This window comes from Balearica regulorum, chromosome 4, assembly GCF_011004875.1.
Source record: "Balearica regulorum gibbericeps isolate bBalReg1 chromosome 4, bBalReg1.pri, whole genome shotgun sequence".
Classification (NCBI taxonomy): domain Eukaryota; kingdom Metazoa; phylum Chordata; class Aves; order Gruiformes; family Gruidae; genus Balearica; species Balearica regulorum.
The window spans coordinates 47,821,791-47,838,834 of record NC_046187.1 but is presented as its reverse complement, the minus strand read 5'-3'; the positions used below and the strand labels follow the sequence as shown (position 1 = coordinate 47,838,834).

Below are 17,044 nucleotides of genomic sequence, written 5' to 3'. Positions count from 1 at the left end.
AAGATGGAAAATTTGCTATAATATAGGCAGCTATTTTAAAAATTATTTGTAAGCATTTATGTAGAGATCACTTTTTAAAAATTTTAGGTGGTGGTGTTAGGGCTTTTTTAAAATGTATGTCCTTACATCTTTTTGGAAAAAGAGAAATAGTAGGAGCTGGGAAAGTGGGAAGCACAGCAGTCCTTCACTTCCCCTCTTTCTGTCCCTGGAACTACATAAAAAACTCAGGTCATGATCAGCATGATCTATGTTGTAAAGCAAGAGTTTAAAAGAAAGTGACATTTTCTTTCAATTTTCCCTTATTCTGATGTAGAAATGGTGATGGAGACAGACTCCCTCTATATTGTATGTTCTTTTGAGCTGGAATATATAAAGCGTGAAATTATAATTCTAGCCAGGGAAGCGACGGTGATCAGATACCGTTATGAGCCGCTTGCTTAGTACCACCTTCACACAGGCTTTCAAAGATACCAACCTTTCCTTGATAGGCTCTCTGAGTAGTGTAACTTAATGGAGTTTGTGTATATAACAACACTATAATATTAGTATTGATTAATTTCCTATTAAGAGAAGATTACTCAGAATTAGCGCCCTGATTCACATCTAGCTTGGCTTGATTTTTGAGTGATGAAAATTAAACATCAATCTCAGTAAAAATATACTTCTGCATGAAAACCAAACCAATTCTGTGAAGTAATACAATTTTTCTATCTGAAAAAATTCACAGTGGAGTCACAGTCAAAGGCTAACTAGGAGTCAGCTATAAAATTCTTCAGCTTTTCTGAGAGCTGAGACAAGACCTTTGGCAGCAGTTTGTGATCATCTCTTGTCACAAATGTTGCATGGAGGTCTTTACATATGGTTCAGTTACAAAAGCAGTTCCCTTTAAATCAGTAGATAAAAGACTGCAGACTTGTTCTAGTAGTATCCGGTCTTGTAAACACAGGAAATAACATACAATTAAAACAAAAGGGGAGAAAAAAAGCAATATTGTATAAATCTCCAAATTCTCACTTGCAAACTAATATTTTGGGGTTTAGATGTATAGGGAGAGGGTTTCAAAAGAAAGCCTGTAAAGGTGTTGGAAGTATCCTAATATTCGTAGTGTCATTTGAAGAACTTTCTCTGTACTTTTGTAAATACATATGTCATCGATAAACCATTCTTAACATCAAAGGAGAGACGATATTAAAAACAATTGTATCCAACAGAGTTGTTATACTGTTGCCTCAACTTTCCTTTCATATGAAATATTTAAATGAGTAGCCAAAGAAAAGTCCAAGAAGGTTATTTGTAGGCTTAAAGCTGCCCAGAACCCTGAAATATCTCAAAGCTCTAATCTGTACCTCGTTTATCCATATACAGAGAACACTGGAATAAGGCAGTTCTTATAAATAGCTTTTATTCATAGTGTTAGATCATATGATATTTTTTCTGGCATGCTACTCTTAGTTCCTGCCTCAGTTCCTTCAAGAGAAAAAAAATTCTATCTAGTGTCAGTACTGTGATAAATATTGGAAAAAAAAATCTGCCAAATTACATTTTTAATTCATCTTTTTCAAGTCTTTCAAAAATTTCTGTATTTCAACAATACAAATATAGTTCTGTTTATTGGCTTTTTAAGGAGACACGTTCTTGATCTGGTCTACATTTTCAAAATTAAAGACTGTATTTTCAAATAGGATAGCCGGTTCTGAAGTTGATAAAGCAAGACCAACCATCTCTGGCAACTGATGAACTTTCTTAAGGAAATCCTCATTGTTTGAATTAATAAAAACCAAATAATGAAATAAATAAATCATACAGACATACACACACAAAAATAATACAGTAATGAACATTTGGAAGGTGAATTTCCCTCTTCCATAAGCTGTATCTTGAAAATTGGGAGGGAATGGATTTTGTCTGTAACAGTCAGTTAGCTAGTTTCATATCCGTTCTCTACAAATTAGTTAAATATTATTTTTCACATTTTTGTATTTTAAAATGTAATGTTAGTTGAATAAAACATTATGACTTTCTCAGATGAGTTTGTAGAATTTCATTAAATGCCAAAAAGAGTTCATTCAAAAATTCAAAAATTTCTCATGTTACTTACAGTCATTCTCAACCAATTCTGTCATTAGTTAATATGCTGTAATTGCAACCAAAGCACTGTTTTGTGACTAAAAAACAGTCTTAGGAAAAACAGTTGAATTACATAAGAGCAATTTTGACATCAAGACAACAGCCAACATGTAAACCTACTCTGATATTTCTCTTTGAAATCATGTGTTCTTATCTCACTGTAGTATCTTTTTAAATCCCTGGTTTAATGTTTAGGTTGCTTGTGTATTAAGGTGTAGTTGCAATTTGACTTTATGGTTGCTTCTATTCAGCTGTAACTACAAATCTGCTTGTTGATAAGTACTTTCAGTTAACTCAATGCAAAAAGTTTAAAATTAAGTTTTGTTTAGCTGCTTTGCACTTCAGAGACAATATTTACCAACTGTAAAGAGCTTTGCCAGCAGAGTAAGTTCCAAAGACTGTATACGTTTTTCCTTCGTGAATTTGTCAGTCTTCCTTAATCCATGTGTGTGTTGCAACAGTTTTATGGGAGATTAATCATGAAATTGTAAAACTTCTGTGGCAGAGGAAGTGACCTCAAAACTAACCTCAATCCTTTAATAATTGGTCATAAATACTTCTCTCAACTGATCATGATTTTTTAAAAACATATTAACAACTCTGTGCTGGCTACTATAGACTGAAAAATGCATTTTCTTTATTCGGGGGGGGTGGGGGTGGTGAAGCCGAGTCTGGAAAGGAGTATGGGGTTTCTTTCTTTAAGCACAATAAATGCAGTAAGATTATGCTAGGTTTGAAAAGATCTTTCAAGATCATGTGAGATTTTATGGCAATAATTCTGTACTTAATTATTGAAGATGGTATGTCTCAAAATAAGATAGTAAAGGTGAGTGGTGAAGATCAGGTTGCTTATAAGAGTTAATTACTGAAGGCATTTGAGCTTTGAATTGGTGTGGCGTTAGTATACCGAATGGTGCTGAGGGCAAGAGTATTTTTGCAAGGTACACCAAGAGATGATAAAAATTTATAGTGCTGTGTTGATAGTAAGTTCAAAGTTCATTCTAGAGGAAATTTATCATCACTTACTAGTTTCCTTTCAATAATCATGCTTGGGTTTTGTTGTTTTATTTTCTATTCAAAATCATTTTAGCTATTTTTTTTTGTTATTTCTTAAGTACTTTTTTGTGCTTTCATCTTATACTGCTTATGACTTACAGTTCTCGTTTTTTATCTTCTTATGTCTGAGAGAAACTTGTACTACCAAAAGAACATGATTGACAAGGAAACTGAACACATCGTAAATGCTTTTAAGCACTCAGAATGCAGGAGCTTAGACTTAGTTTTCTTTTTCTAATATAGCTCTTTGGGGGTGCATGATTATTTATGTATTTCTTTTTCATTATTCCCCAAATAGTTTTACTAGTAAAAGAATTACTGCAGAAGCAGTTCCACCACTGTCTTAGTACATCCAGGCTGAAAATAATGTACTCTGTGACTAATTAGAGTATACAAAACTACATGGTTTACTCTTGTAGGATACATTTGAGCAGTTTTCTGTAATTATATCATCACTAAACACAGATTTGCTACTTCATTTGAAATCTAGTTGAAATTGAAGCTCTACAATGTTTATTGGATTGGATGACTTAGTGGTTTATGTAAAGTGTTTTTTCCTCCTTATACCATACGTTAATAATCTTTGGTGAAAGCTTGTCTTTGCTCCCTGCTTGCAATCACTAAAATGATTAATGAGTACTCTGATCAGCAAATTCCACATCTTTGTACCTGGATGCTGTTAAAACAAATCAGGGAAGTGACTCAACTTCAGATGTGCACCTTGCACTTACACTTTGTAGTAGTAGGATTGAGTAGTTAAATTGCCTGGTTACTGATTAACGTGGCAACTGGTGGTATCAAATATCACCCATAGGATTAAGTAACTTCCTTTTTGACCCCATATACAAAGCTTACATTCTGTCTTGGCAACAAGTAACAAACTCATAAACACTGATATTACTGTACTTCAATAAATGTGTAATGTGCTGACATGAGCACGTCCCTGTGGACTATGCTAGTTATCCCTCATTTGACACAATCCTGACTTGGGTAGGGCTGAGGTCTCAATTATTACTTTAGTTTTCCTGGAGTACCATTCAAAGGGCAAGACACTTACTCAGCTGGGATAAATGTGCAAAAAATGTTTTTTGTGGATGAAATCCAGAGCATTTGCATCAGCATCTGAAACAGGAATAGGGAAGTGCCTAAATAAAAAGAAAATATGATCTGAAGAGTAAATAGAGTGTGCGGTTCCATAAAGCATTTTAGATTTTAGTCTGGAGTTTACCTAGGTGCCTGCACACTGTGAGAATGTCCTGCTGGCTTTTGCCTGAGCTGCTGCAGATGGTAGTTGAAGAGGGAAAGGCACAGAAGCTGTGAAAGACTGTACCAGTTCAGCGCAATCATGCTATGCTTAATAGAAAGGGAACACTGATTTCAGCGGAGTGTACTGCATGAGGTGTCCTTTAATTTTTGTAAAACTGTTTATAGAACAGTGTAACTCATTTTTGTAAAATACCCTGGTCAGAAAGTTCATACATGAAGTGGAAAGCCGCTCATTTAGCCCCAAAAGTGGATTTAAACTGCCTAGACAAGTCTGCTAAGCCACAGGCTGTAAGCTGTGCTAGGCAGAAGTGATCTTTGTTCTACCTAAACAACTGTATAGCAAAAAAAGGTAAGATTCAAGAGGCCAGAGAGAACAGGCAAGCAATAACATAACTCTGTAGCTAATGGATAGGGTATTCAGCTAAGAGACTGGAAAGAGGAACCTGGGGTCTCAATATCACTTGAAAAGTGGAATAATTTTTACAGTCTGTATTGAAATAACACAAATGATTGCTTTTAAATGTTTTACTTGAGCAGAAGATGCATTTGCAGCCATTTAATGGGCTTGTAAATGATATTGCTGGTTTCTTTTGAAACAACATGTTTACAACTGTATTTTCAGCACTTGAAAATTACTGGTGACAATTCTGTTGCTGGTTTTATTGAGAACTATTAAGATGCTTAGGACAAGGAAGAGTTTAGGAATGAAAAGTCAATTTGCAAAGGAACTATCTTTAGGACCATGTAAACCAAAGCTGTTCAGGTCCTTTATGATATGCTTTCTCCAGTATCATAGCTGGTTAGGACTATGATCTTGTTTGGTTTTTAACTCAGCAGCCTGCCTTCATGATGATATATTACAATGGCACACTGTCTAGCTTATAATCATCATCTATATGTGACTGGTAAGACATGGAGTATATATTTTGTCAGCTGCAAAGCTGAAATCTGTTCTTAAATCCCTCTGCTATTACTTTTCATTGACCTGTTTTTATTAACCTGTTTATTTACTTTGGTCGTGAAGCCTTGTCTTGGCTTACATAGAAGACAAGATTTCATTACAGTCTTGCCAAAAACTTATCTGAACAACTTTAGGTAGGAAATGTGGCCGTTTTCTGATGGTCGCTGATTGTAAGACAAGTTAGGTGTAAATCATAGTTAATTTGAAATCAGTTGAAAGAAAGAAGACTGGAAAAAAAAAGTCATCTTTCTGTGGCAGTGATGAAACAATCATGGATTATTGTACTTATCAGTCATTTTGTCTATGTTTCAAAAAGTGCTGAGATATTGACAGCAGTTTAAAACAATGTCATAAGAGATCTTCCTGACAGTGAGACTTGATGCTCGCTGTATTATCAGAGATGTCTAAGACACACTAAGTACTTTGAGCAGGAAATTGCTGATTCCAGTGGACTTTTTAGTCAATCAGACAAAAGAAAGATATGTTCCCCTGTCTAAAAGGGAAAGCTGTCTTTAATTGGATATAATACGCTGTTTCTTAAATGGGGATGATTAGTAGGAAATCCTGCCTTGAGGTGTGACAGCATCTTTATTGCTTGAAGAGACATAATTGGTCTTCAACTTAAAGAATGTATGCTGCAATTTGCCCAGTGTTGTAGGCTTGTGTTATGCAGTAGTCAAACTAGATTACCGTTACAGCCACATGTGAATTTAAAATCCATACTTCCTTCCACTCTTACACTGATGTATATATTAAGATCTTACAAAGAAAATACCAAGATAATTTTTTTTAACATTCATTAGTAATTTGCCATTTTTGAGGCTGAAGTGGGGGAACAAGAGCTTTAATAATACACTGTAAGTAAACTGATCCAAAGCTTTAAACTGATTGAGTTGCACTAATGCAGTCCAGAGAAACCATTTCTGCTGACTGGTTATGGTTTGCATTCAACGCAGAAGACAAAAATCTCATCAACAAAATGTGTCCTCCCTTATATCTAATTCCAATGTCATGTATCTGTTGAAGTTGGTGATAAAAAAACATCGCGGCTGCTTTCCATACTTCCTTAAACCTTCAGTGCCAATGCATTCAAAGACCAGAGAAACTTACTTCTTTTCATACACTACAATTCAAATAGTGTTATACTACATTCAGATCAAGCCTGTCGGTCCAAACTCATTGGAGGCAGTTTAGTAGACTTGGCATCTGCTTTAGTCTTTTGGATCGTGGTGGGTTAGCCCTGGCTAACAGCCAAACTCCCACCCAGCTCCAGAACCTTCATCATCTCAAGCTGAATGTGCTGTTGGAAAGTCTGTGTATATCTGTGAAAGCACAAATTCATGCGTTCGTGGGTATGCCTGTAGTAGGGCATGCGTGATGTATATGCAGCAAGACAAAAATCTTGAGCCTTCCTCCTCCCCTTGCAAAGACCACTTTTTCTGATGCTACTTCATCCATCACTGAGATCATCCATACCATGAAGATAGCTAATAGCATGGAATTAGTATTAACATTCTTAACACAGTGCCCACCGAACGTTCTATGGTTTTTTTTAAAGAAATTGCCATTTCAGCATTGAATGGAAGTAGTTGATGTGCTATTTTTCAGATACAGAGGTAAAGTGATGTAACTGTGCACTGAGGTGAAAGCTTATATGGGATAAAATAAATCCCTGCTAATGTCAGTTCCCTTATGTGATTTTCTGTTCCAGATGTAGCAGTTTTATATTTATGTAATTGAATGCTGTAGTTCCATTTTTGTGTGTTCAATACAGTTTAAAATATAAATACAAAGTAAATTTTACTTGAATACAGTTGTAACTATTTTGATTTTTCCAGTAGACCTCAAATAGACAGAAGATATCCCCGGAATGTAAGGAAGAAGGAAAGGAGAATACAATTGTATTTGTTACCCAGTGGAGGTTTTTTGTTTAGCTTTTGTTATGGATGTTTGCAGTTAGTTTCAGTTCATTATAGTACCTCTCCAGCTAGTGAGGCAGAACAGCTGTGGTTTATTCAAAGTCTCTTTAAATAATTAAGCTGCTGTTACAAAAATGTTTCTGATGAGGTGAGTTTTGAAACATTACTGAATAGAAAAATTTGCGTGAATTCGCTGGAGATACCGTTTACTCATCGTTATCTTAGAAGTGTTTGTTATAATCTTCTGTTTTCCCAAGGATGCTTGACCCATCTTGCCACAGTGTGCACTGATTTCCAGGTGGAATAACAGTCCATGATGTGAATTACTGGAGCTCATTGTTCCTGTTGGTTTGGGTGGGAGTGTGTGTGATAAGAGGCAGAAGGAAAACAGGAAAATCTGACTACAGAACGATGCTCTGTAAGTCAGTTTTGCTTTGAAAAGGAATGCTTTGTCACAGTGATCTGTTTCTCACACACGCTGCCATTTCTCTCATTCAGTAGTGAACAGATTCTCCCCACCTCATAATAAGCATTTCAGAACTGATTATATTACTGACTTCTTCAGACATCAATTGAAATCATCTTTTATTTGTCACTTCTGTGGGGATGTGGTGTATGCAAAGGTGTGGTTATTCATTTATTTGTGTAGAGGGAGGGGAAAGGCAAGGAGACCTCCAGACTGTTACAGAAGAGAGAAGGAGCTCAATCTAAAAAGTTTGAGAACTTTTGTTTTCAGTAGAAAGAGCAGAGTGGTGGCTCTTGTTGCAGAGAGCTGACTTACATTAGGTCCAGAGATTCTCCCCAGCCCTCTTAATGGGTAGTCACAAAAGCCACACTGCACAGGAACACTCGACCTTACTGTCACGGCCTTAGTTCAGAAAAGCTCTTCAACAACTGATGAAATCTGTTGATGCGGCATTAAGCATTTTATAATATAGAAAAACTTGGAAAAAAATGGAAAAACTTAGACGTTGCCGTAATCAAACCTTTTACAGTCTTAAACTGTAGCGAAACACTTCCCTGAAGTGAAATTTTCACATAGGAAAGTGGCTAGCAGTAAAGAGTTAAATAAAAAGAATGTCATGCATGTGTATGTGATTCTAAATCCAGAAGTGTTACATACCCTTTGTTGGCATTAGTTTCTGCTGAATGTACAGGATATATATGGTGAACACTAAGCCCTTCTGTTATTGGTCTGAAGTGTTTTAACAGAAGCGTGGCATGCTTGGTTGAAAAGACTGGAAGTTTTAACAGATCAAAGCATATATATTGTTCTTACTGGATAATTTTCTGCTTAGCCATTTGTGTTATATTGACCAACTTCATTAGCAGAAATTACATCTGGAAATTAGACTTTCTTTAACAAACTGTAGTATGTAGAGTAGTGTAGAATTCTACATGGTAGAATTCTGTCTGGAGTGCTTACAGCAAAAGCTGCTTTTTTTTTTTTTTTTTTCCTTTTTCTTTTTAATTCCCCCTCCCAGTATTAGTCGGCATTTATTAGTGGTAAATCCAGTCTTGATTGCTCTTGATGGGGGGGGGGAAGTAGATAAGGAACTGTTGAAAGGTGCTATCTTTCTACTTTCATGTGTTAGCAATTCTGAACTTGCTGCTGCTGTGAGAGATGGAATCTAATATTGTCAGAGGGTGTAGACTGAATGTTGAATATTCAGAGAAATGCAAGCATGATGAGATATTTCTGCTGGAATTACTTTATTATTCCTATGTTTTTTGGGATCCTCCCCATCCTCCAGTCAGCTATTCAACAGCCAACTCCTTTAATGGCTATGCTGAAATTTACCCTTTTCCCTTGCAACTGTGGTGAGTCTCAGGGGATTAATGCTTCATGGGAGGGCTTGTGCTGGTTTTCTCCAGAGACAGAAAGAGGTATTTAGGCAAGCTTGTGTTTCTTGAAGTCACCTACAAGACTCTTTGCTCAAGAGAAGCAGAGGAGGCTCTGCCATTTGTTCACTTCCAATTAGCAGTTCTGTGCTGTTCCCCATAGAACCTGTGAAAAGAAAAGGTGTGGCTTGACCAGCCCCAGCCAGGAAATTACCAGAAAGCTTTGTTTAGAATATGTGACAATAAATATTTTCAGTTGTCATTGTTCACAGCTCTGTAATCTCTCTGGGAAGGTATTACCTCAAGGAGGTTAAAACAGTTATCACATCCTTTTTTGTTTTTCTCTCCTCCTTTTCCTAAATTCACAGTACTAATGCAACATTTTCCTTGGGTTTTTTGTGGTTTTTATTTTCATTCCCACTGTCTTTGTAATTAAGGGCAATTACTTCATAATACCAAAATATGTGTCCTAACAATAGTATACATATCTTCTATGTGTTGTAAAAGCATAAAAAGATAAAGTAGAAGATGATAGATCTTTGTCTAGAATACTAGGTATACAATGGATTTGATATAATGGCAAGCCAAATTGCTGGATAAACAAGGGCAGATTTCACCATAACTTAGACGGCCATTATTTGCACTATCTATTTTTTGAAGAATACTTGTTTGACCATTTGACAGCTGTAAAATTGCCTTATATAGGTTTTTGTTCATATTATTTACTACAGACTATTTTATTGGTATATGTAGACTGCAACTGTATTTTGACAAGAACGTTGAGTAGCTATGCACGGGTGGTACACAATTCTGTTTCTATTGGCCTTTCTCTTTTAAGTGAAATTGAAATCTTTACTACTTTATTTTTTTATCAGCTGTGAGACAAAATTGAAGGCTTTTTATTGTAGCAGATCAACACTGAAAACTTTATAAATGGATTTTAATTTTGCTTATAAGAGGTCTTATTAATAAAAAGCTTATGCTATAGTTAGAAAAAGGAACATCAAGTATGTGCCCTATGTTTTGATCTCTATTTTGTCCATAATTGGGTAATTGCTTTCCTGTTTTTCAGTTTGACAATTAAGGATCAAGATGGCAGTGCTTTTCTGTCACTTTAAAAAGCTGGCATGGTTGGGTAAAAGGTCTCATGACATTGCAGCGTCTTCTGTATGTGGCATATGCTGGATTTCTGCTGCAGAGAATAGGGGATCCTGCGGCCAGTAGTGGCTTAAGTCGGGTGAATCCAAATCTTGGTGTTTGCTCCATGAAAAGCCAAGTTGGGTCTAGCAGGATTTACTAGTGCAGGCTCAGTGCTATGTGAACACTGCGATGGTGTTTGTGCAGCTTGTACCTGCAAACAGGTTAATAGCATTTGTGCAGCAAAGAAACTGAGTTATCTCTTGTGTCTGTATCCATGGCACAGTTAACCCACATCATAGCAAGCGATTCAGCTATAATTGAGAGTTGACTGAGTTTACTTTTCATGAAACTCAATAGTTAAATTTTTGAACCTACTGTTAGGGAGAATTAATTCAAATAAAATCCTTTGGTATTTAGATGTCACTGTCGTTTTGTCACCTCTTATTCTTTGACTTTCTTCATTTAAAGCTAAACTCTCATGCCTTCCTAATCTTGCATCAAAGGTGTAGCAAAGTCTTGCAACAAAATCTAACATTGTGCATCAAAAAGGTGTGCTCATTCTCTGCTATTGCCAACAGCAACTGTTTGACTCCTTGTCATTGCCAAATCAAGCCAACGCACATAGATTGCTCTGGTTTCCACCATTAATGCATCTCTTTAGATCATCCTTTTTCTGTTATCACTAAAAATACAAATAGATGCTTCTCCTGAACAGATGGGTAGCTATTCAAATAATGTGTGTAAGCACCCTTTGAATAAGGTATGTGATCACCCTCTGAAAACAAGACTTCATATGAGAGAATTACATACAATACTTGTCAGAAGCATGACATGTACAGATGTGTTGGAAAATTGAACTGTGTCTGTGTTAAGGGCTACAACAGCTTAGCTTTCAGATTGCAAATAATATTTTCACAGCCCTTAAGGACTGGAAACCCCTCACCCCTTCCTTAATGAAAGCGTAAGTTCTGCAAAAATAGAAGAGACCACCTAACAGGAAATTGAGATTGGGTATATCAGTAACTCCTGGTTTAACCTAACCTTCATTCATATTATTTTCTTGAAGGATCTGATTAATTATTCTTTTATGTTTACAGGTCTAATTACAACCACATCTAGAAAACTAGATCGAGAGCAGCAGGGAGAGCACATACTGGAGGTAAATAATTTCTGTAGTTCTCTGAAAAACAGCCACTGTCAAGTTCATTGCTCTTTTACAGAGAGTTAAGTTTACTATACTTGATTACTATATGAAGAATTTAGAGAACTGGATTTCAGAAGTAATTTGCTTCTATGTTCATTATATTGCAATGCAGAAAGCTACCTACCTTATAAAAACAACATTTTTCATGAGAAAAGAGTTAAGATACAGATAGAAGGCAATTTTTGTGTTTTTCATATCTGTAAATCAAGATTTTTCTTTCAAACAGTACAAAGGCATGAGTGCTAAAAGGAATCTGATTCCTTTTTTTTTAATCTTCCTGTGTAATTATTGCAATAGCTATTTCAGCCTGCCTTTTGCTGAATATAGAACTCTGAAAAAGAAGCATAGAATCTTTTTTTAACATTGAGAATACAGATTGTGAGTAGACCTTTTTTCTGCATAACATATTTATCAATCGCATAAGTAGATGAGTTGCAAAATAGGTATTATAGAGTCAGAGTCCAAGAGCATGAAATTTGCGATGTAATTCTTTTATTTAGCTAATTCATCACCTGGAATTTATGTAATGGCTATTCTCATTCTTTGTCAAACAACCTGAAAGAAAAACATGTAGACAACAGTGAGTCTTCCTATTTCACAATGCTGTCATGCAATGTGACAGCATTGTACTTCACCTGCAACGAAGACTTAATATTCACTGTGATACTTAGATACTAACATTTATCTGGAACCTTTATTGTGCCTTTGATTCTGGGTGATACATAAAAGACTGCAATGTGAGTTGGCAAAACTAAGTCTGGACTTACTCAAAACTAGTGAAATCTGTAGAAAGGTTTTCAAATAGAAGTGCAAGGACTGCATAGACTTGGAGGTGAATGTATTCCTTGATAGCACAGACTATCCTTTTGCAGAACTCCAGTGTACATGCAGTCTTCCTGGCCCTTTTCTATCCCTTTGGTCCATTGCAACCTGGATTAATGCAGCTGTTGGATAAAATTTTTATCATTATTTTCATTTCTGTATCAGCTTTGGAAAGAACTCTTGATACTTAATTGCAAATAGGGTGGCATTTCCTCTGCAGTGTGTTGCTAGTAGTAGTAGTAGCAGCAAAGTTAATTAAGTGGTAAATTTGATTTAGTACTAGACACGTTATTCCTGTAAATTGTAAAGTCATTATATTATTCTTTTTTTAAATTACCTCCTATAATCTGCCTGTGTAAGTTTCCCAAAGCACTTCATGTCACTTATTTCTTGACCACTGCTATGTATATTGGTTGTAAAATTGGTATCTCATGACTTTTACTCCTATGCATATTGTGCTGGCTTTTCTGTTAGATTTATACAGTAAATAAAATGAGCTGTGGATCATTCTCTGACCCTGAAGCCACCTGGCACAGTATGGCTTTGCTTATACCTTATCCCTGGAACAGAGTGGCCATGTCCAAGTTCCCTGTCGAGAATGGTGCCTGAATTGTGTGAATGCTCAGGCTGCAGCTAGGCAACATGTGGGAGCGTGCTACTTGTTCTGGGCTAAAACTTATGCCAGAGATCACACTAGCAGTGTCATGTTATGGGCAGTTGTCTGCTAGCAGTCATGCCTGCTAATTTAACCTGAAGTTATGACAAGATGGCATGTATGGAGCTCAGATTTGTATTTTTATTTTTAAGGTTACAGTATCACACAATGGTGCAGAAATCCTCGTGGTTTCAGCATTCTCTATAAAGATAGCGGATTAAGCTGGTTGCTCTTTAGTTTGGAATATTGGTTATTGCCTGCTGGTATCATTTACAATTCTTCACTCTTTCTTCATTTTGAATCCCAGCTGGTGGTTAAAGTTTTAAATAAAAGTCTGTGAAGTAACGGAAGAACTTTTAACTACAGAGCGATAATGACAGACAGCATGGCCCAAAGTAGCAGTTTTCACATTTGTTAGTTTTATGTTTACACCTTTGAAAATAGGTTGGAAAGAAACCAGAAATGCACAGAATGGTGGGCAATATTATGAGCCAAGTGCTGAGCATCTGGCTAATTAATTGAGCATTGAAATGTTGACCAGATGGGTTGGTGGGTTTATTCCTTGTTTGCTATCAAATTTGATCCTTGATAGCACTCCTGCTTATATAATAGTAATTAATATGCCCCATTCTTTTATTCCCAGCTTGTGACTATTTTCTGAGTGCCAATTGGCACTTTTTAATGCAATTATTTTAGGTTAGCTTCATGTTGTTGTCTCTTGTCTCAGTATTCTGCTTATGTCAGTAGTGCCTTCAAAACTGATGTTGCATTCAAATCAAACTAGATTTTCCTCAAATTTGCCAGTTTTTTCTGCTTGGCTCAGGGCAATGCTAATTTTATGTTAATGGCTAAGTTATTCCATGCCCCTTGGAATTTCCACTTTTGGGATGTGTTTTGGTTTTTTGGGGTTTTTTGCAAACTGAAAGATACATGGTTGTGTTCCATTGCAAGTACTAAAGGGAACAGATATTCATGTGTGTGGAAATCCTACCTTCTGTTAGAGATAAGCATGAGTATTTGCATTTCTTCTTGCATTTCATGTGTTTTGTTGTGGTTAATTACTTACTCATGCTTTTCCATTTCCTTCATGCTTGTGAGTTATACCACATTTCATTTGTATTTCCATAATTTTTTCCTAAAATAGATGAGAGAGGGCAAAAAATAGAATATCTGATCATGTCTTAATTCATGTCAATGGAAATTCATTTTTTTTCATCAGGGATTCAATTCTAGTCTTCTATTAGTATTCATTTCATTATTTTGTATCCATATTATCCTTGAATCCTTATGTTTTTCCATAGTTGGATTTCCCAGAGCATCCTAAGAACCACTGAAGGAATTCACCACTCGCATTCTTAAAGAAAAACACTTGTTCTCCCCAAATTGGGGTGGGCTTGTTGGAACTGAAATATCCTGTATCAGTGGTGTGTAGGGGTTTTTGTTTGGGTTAATGGAGTTGTTTTTGTTTAACACCCTTCACAACACTGATCTTAGAATCATAGAATCATTTAGGTTGGAAAAGACCTTTAAGATCAAGTTCAACTGTATATCTTCCCTATAATGTTTTCCTACTGCTACTGTAGTGACTGACTTCTATATGGAGCTTCCTCCCAGCAAAGGCTTACATCTTCTTCATGAACTCAAAACCAAAATGAAACTGCATTTCCCATAGAATTTGTTAGGAACATTGGGTGTTTGATTTTATTTTTTTAATTTTATTTTGCATTCCTCTACAGCTTTCACAAGTATCCAGTAGAATTAGATAAGCATATCTCAGTTTATCAATTTCCTCTAATTTTACAACAGAGCTGGCATTGGTGACCCTCAGACATCTCTGTGTATTTCTGTGTAACATTAAGAAAGGTAAATTAAGTCAAGGAAGACAATTTTAAAGGAGAGGAGAAGAAGAAAAAAAAGAGCAGTGAGAAAAAGAAAATGAAGGGGAGACCACAGAAGGCTGAGGAAGAGTGCTGCACCAGGTCATTAAATTGTTCTTAACATGAGAGACACAAGGATTAAAATTTTAAAGCTAAAACCAAAACCAACTCAACAGCAAAGAGAAAGCAAGGAAAAGAACATGAAAGACTGACAAAGTAAAAAAATGTCTTTACCCATCATTATTCCTTGTGTCTTTAATGCCTATTCTTTGGAAAACATCCTCCTCAGAAACTGAGCTTTAGCCAAACTGCTATAGATCAGGTAATGCTGTCATCAGTGAAGAATTCATGTTTGGTTTAAATGCTTTATGTAATGGCACCTAAAATCTCCCTTGAAAATGCCTGATGTCTGTCCAAGCCTGTTAGCTTTTATGTGGATAGCAGGGTGCAGCTAGAAAGTGATGGGCCTGATTCTGTAACTCTTCTACTGGCCAGGCTCTTAAGGGAAGCAGGAATATAAACCCCCTATCTTTAACCACGTATTAACCATGAAGGGATTAAATAGATAAGAGTTAAGGTAAGAAGGTAAGATTCCTTTAAATGAAATAAGTTTTTTCATCAGTTTGATCCTTTTCCTGTAGATAAGGATTTTTTTCTGTTTTCTGACTTGTAATTAACATAACTCTTTTATTATATTTTTGTTCACTACCCATGCCAATAACATCAGATCAGTCCTAGAATTAATACTATAGAAGATTTCACACTAATTTCCTGGCTTTTTAGTAGAAATTTTGACTATTGTTGGAAGAGCAGACTTGGTTTCATTTCCTATTCATTTAGTCCTTGGAAGTAGATTGTTGTGTGTCTTAAACAGCAATTTTTTAAGCTTCTTTCAAAGATAATGATTTTATGTCTCAAAGTATAGAGGATTTTCAGTGCATAGGCCTGTCAAATTCTGAAACTTATATTCTTATGAATTGCATCATTTGAGGTGTAAAATCAAATTATCAAATTGAAAAGTTGCAAGGAAACACCAGGCTGAAAGTATGTTAAGCTATTACAGTGAAGCTGTTATCAGAGATACTATACTTCTGTGCTGTTCCTGTACTCAAGTTATTATTTTAGTTACAATGCTGCAAAATAGTGAAATAGATTTAATATGTATCTGTTGACTCCTACATGCTATACATGAAGCATCAAAATATTAAGATAGTAGCTGAATAAACTTTTGTAGTGCCTTTTGTAAATATTTACCAAATAGTTTTACACAGTGGTCTTTAAGTAACTGAAATTAGGGGGTTATTTTGCAGTTTTTGTAAGCAGTTGTAGGAAAATTGATATAAAAAGAGCATTGTTGAAAGGACCATGTTTGAATTGAGTGCTAACCATATCCTTTTTAATAAAAATAGGTAACAGTAACAGACAACGGTATTCCTGCAAAATCAACAATTGCACGGGTGATTGTGAAGGTCTTAGATGAGAATGACAATAAGCCTCAGTTCTTGCAAAAGTTCTACAAAATCCAGCTTCCAGAGCGTGGTAAGCCAGAACGAGAGAGAACTGCTAGGAGAGAGCCGATCTATCGAGTTATTGCTGCTGATAAAGATGAAGGCCCCAATGCAGAGATCTCTTACAGCATTGAAGATGGTGATGAACATGGCAAATTCTTTATTGAACCGAAAACTGGAGTGGTTTCATCAAAGAAATTTTCTGCAGCAAGGGATTATGATATCCTTTCAGTGAGTCAAAATCTTGCATATCGTGAATACATGAAGTGTTCTTTTATCTGTATTCTCATCACTTCTTATTCAGTAGCTGGCAGATGAGTGACTGCAGTATCTGAAGGAAGAAAACTTCAACAAATCCAGAAGTATTGTTTCATGGGTTTATTTGTTTTGGTTTGTGGGGGTTTTTTTAAAGGATGATTTCAGATGTTTGTATTGAGAAAGTGAATCAAGAAGCTGCTGTTCTTTTCCAGAACTTGACAGATAATAAACATGATGAGGGAACATAAACAATCAGTTTGAGACTCTTTCAGGAAGAAAGCAAAATAAAAGGGAATTTATGGTAACAGTTTGTGCTACTATCAGGTGCTGCATACTTCTCCATTTGCTGCCCAGATAATGAAGGGCAAGTGGCACTTTGAGAGACACTTAACCTTTTTGGATATATCTC

General features: G+C 35.9%; 1 protein-coding gene and 1 long non-coding RNA gene across 6 annotated transcripts in view; both read left to right on the top strand.

Moving 5' to 3' along the window:
- The window catches only part of LOC142601751 (uncharacterized), a 1,264,755-nt gene that overhangs the window by 901,288 nt on the left and 346,423 nt on the right, over positions 1–17,044 (top strand). The gene's annotated exons all lie outside the window — the stretch shown is intronic.
- The window catches only part of FAT1 (FAT atypical cadherin 1), a 113,076-nt gene that overhangs the window by 45,908 nt on the left and 50,124 nt on the right, over positions 1–17,044 (top strand). For all 5 annotated transcript variants that reach the window (XM_075751987.1, XM_075751986.1, XM_075751988.1 and 2 more), the window contains 2 exons: positions 11,409–11,470; positions 16,279–16,608. In XM_075751987.1, the coding sequence (XP_075608102.1) occupies positions 11,409–11,470; positions 16,279–16,608 (392 nt within the window). The remainder of the gene's footprint in view (positions 1–11,408; positions 11,471–16,278; positions 16,609–17,044) is intronic.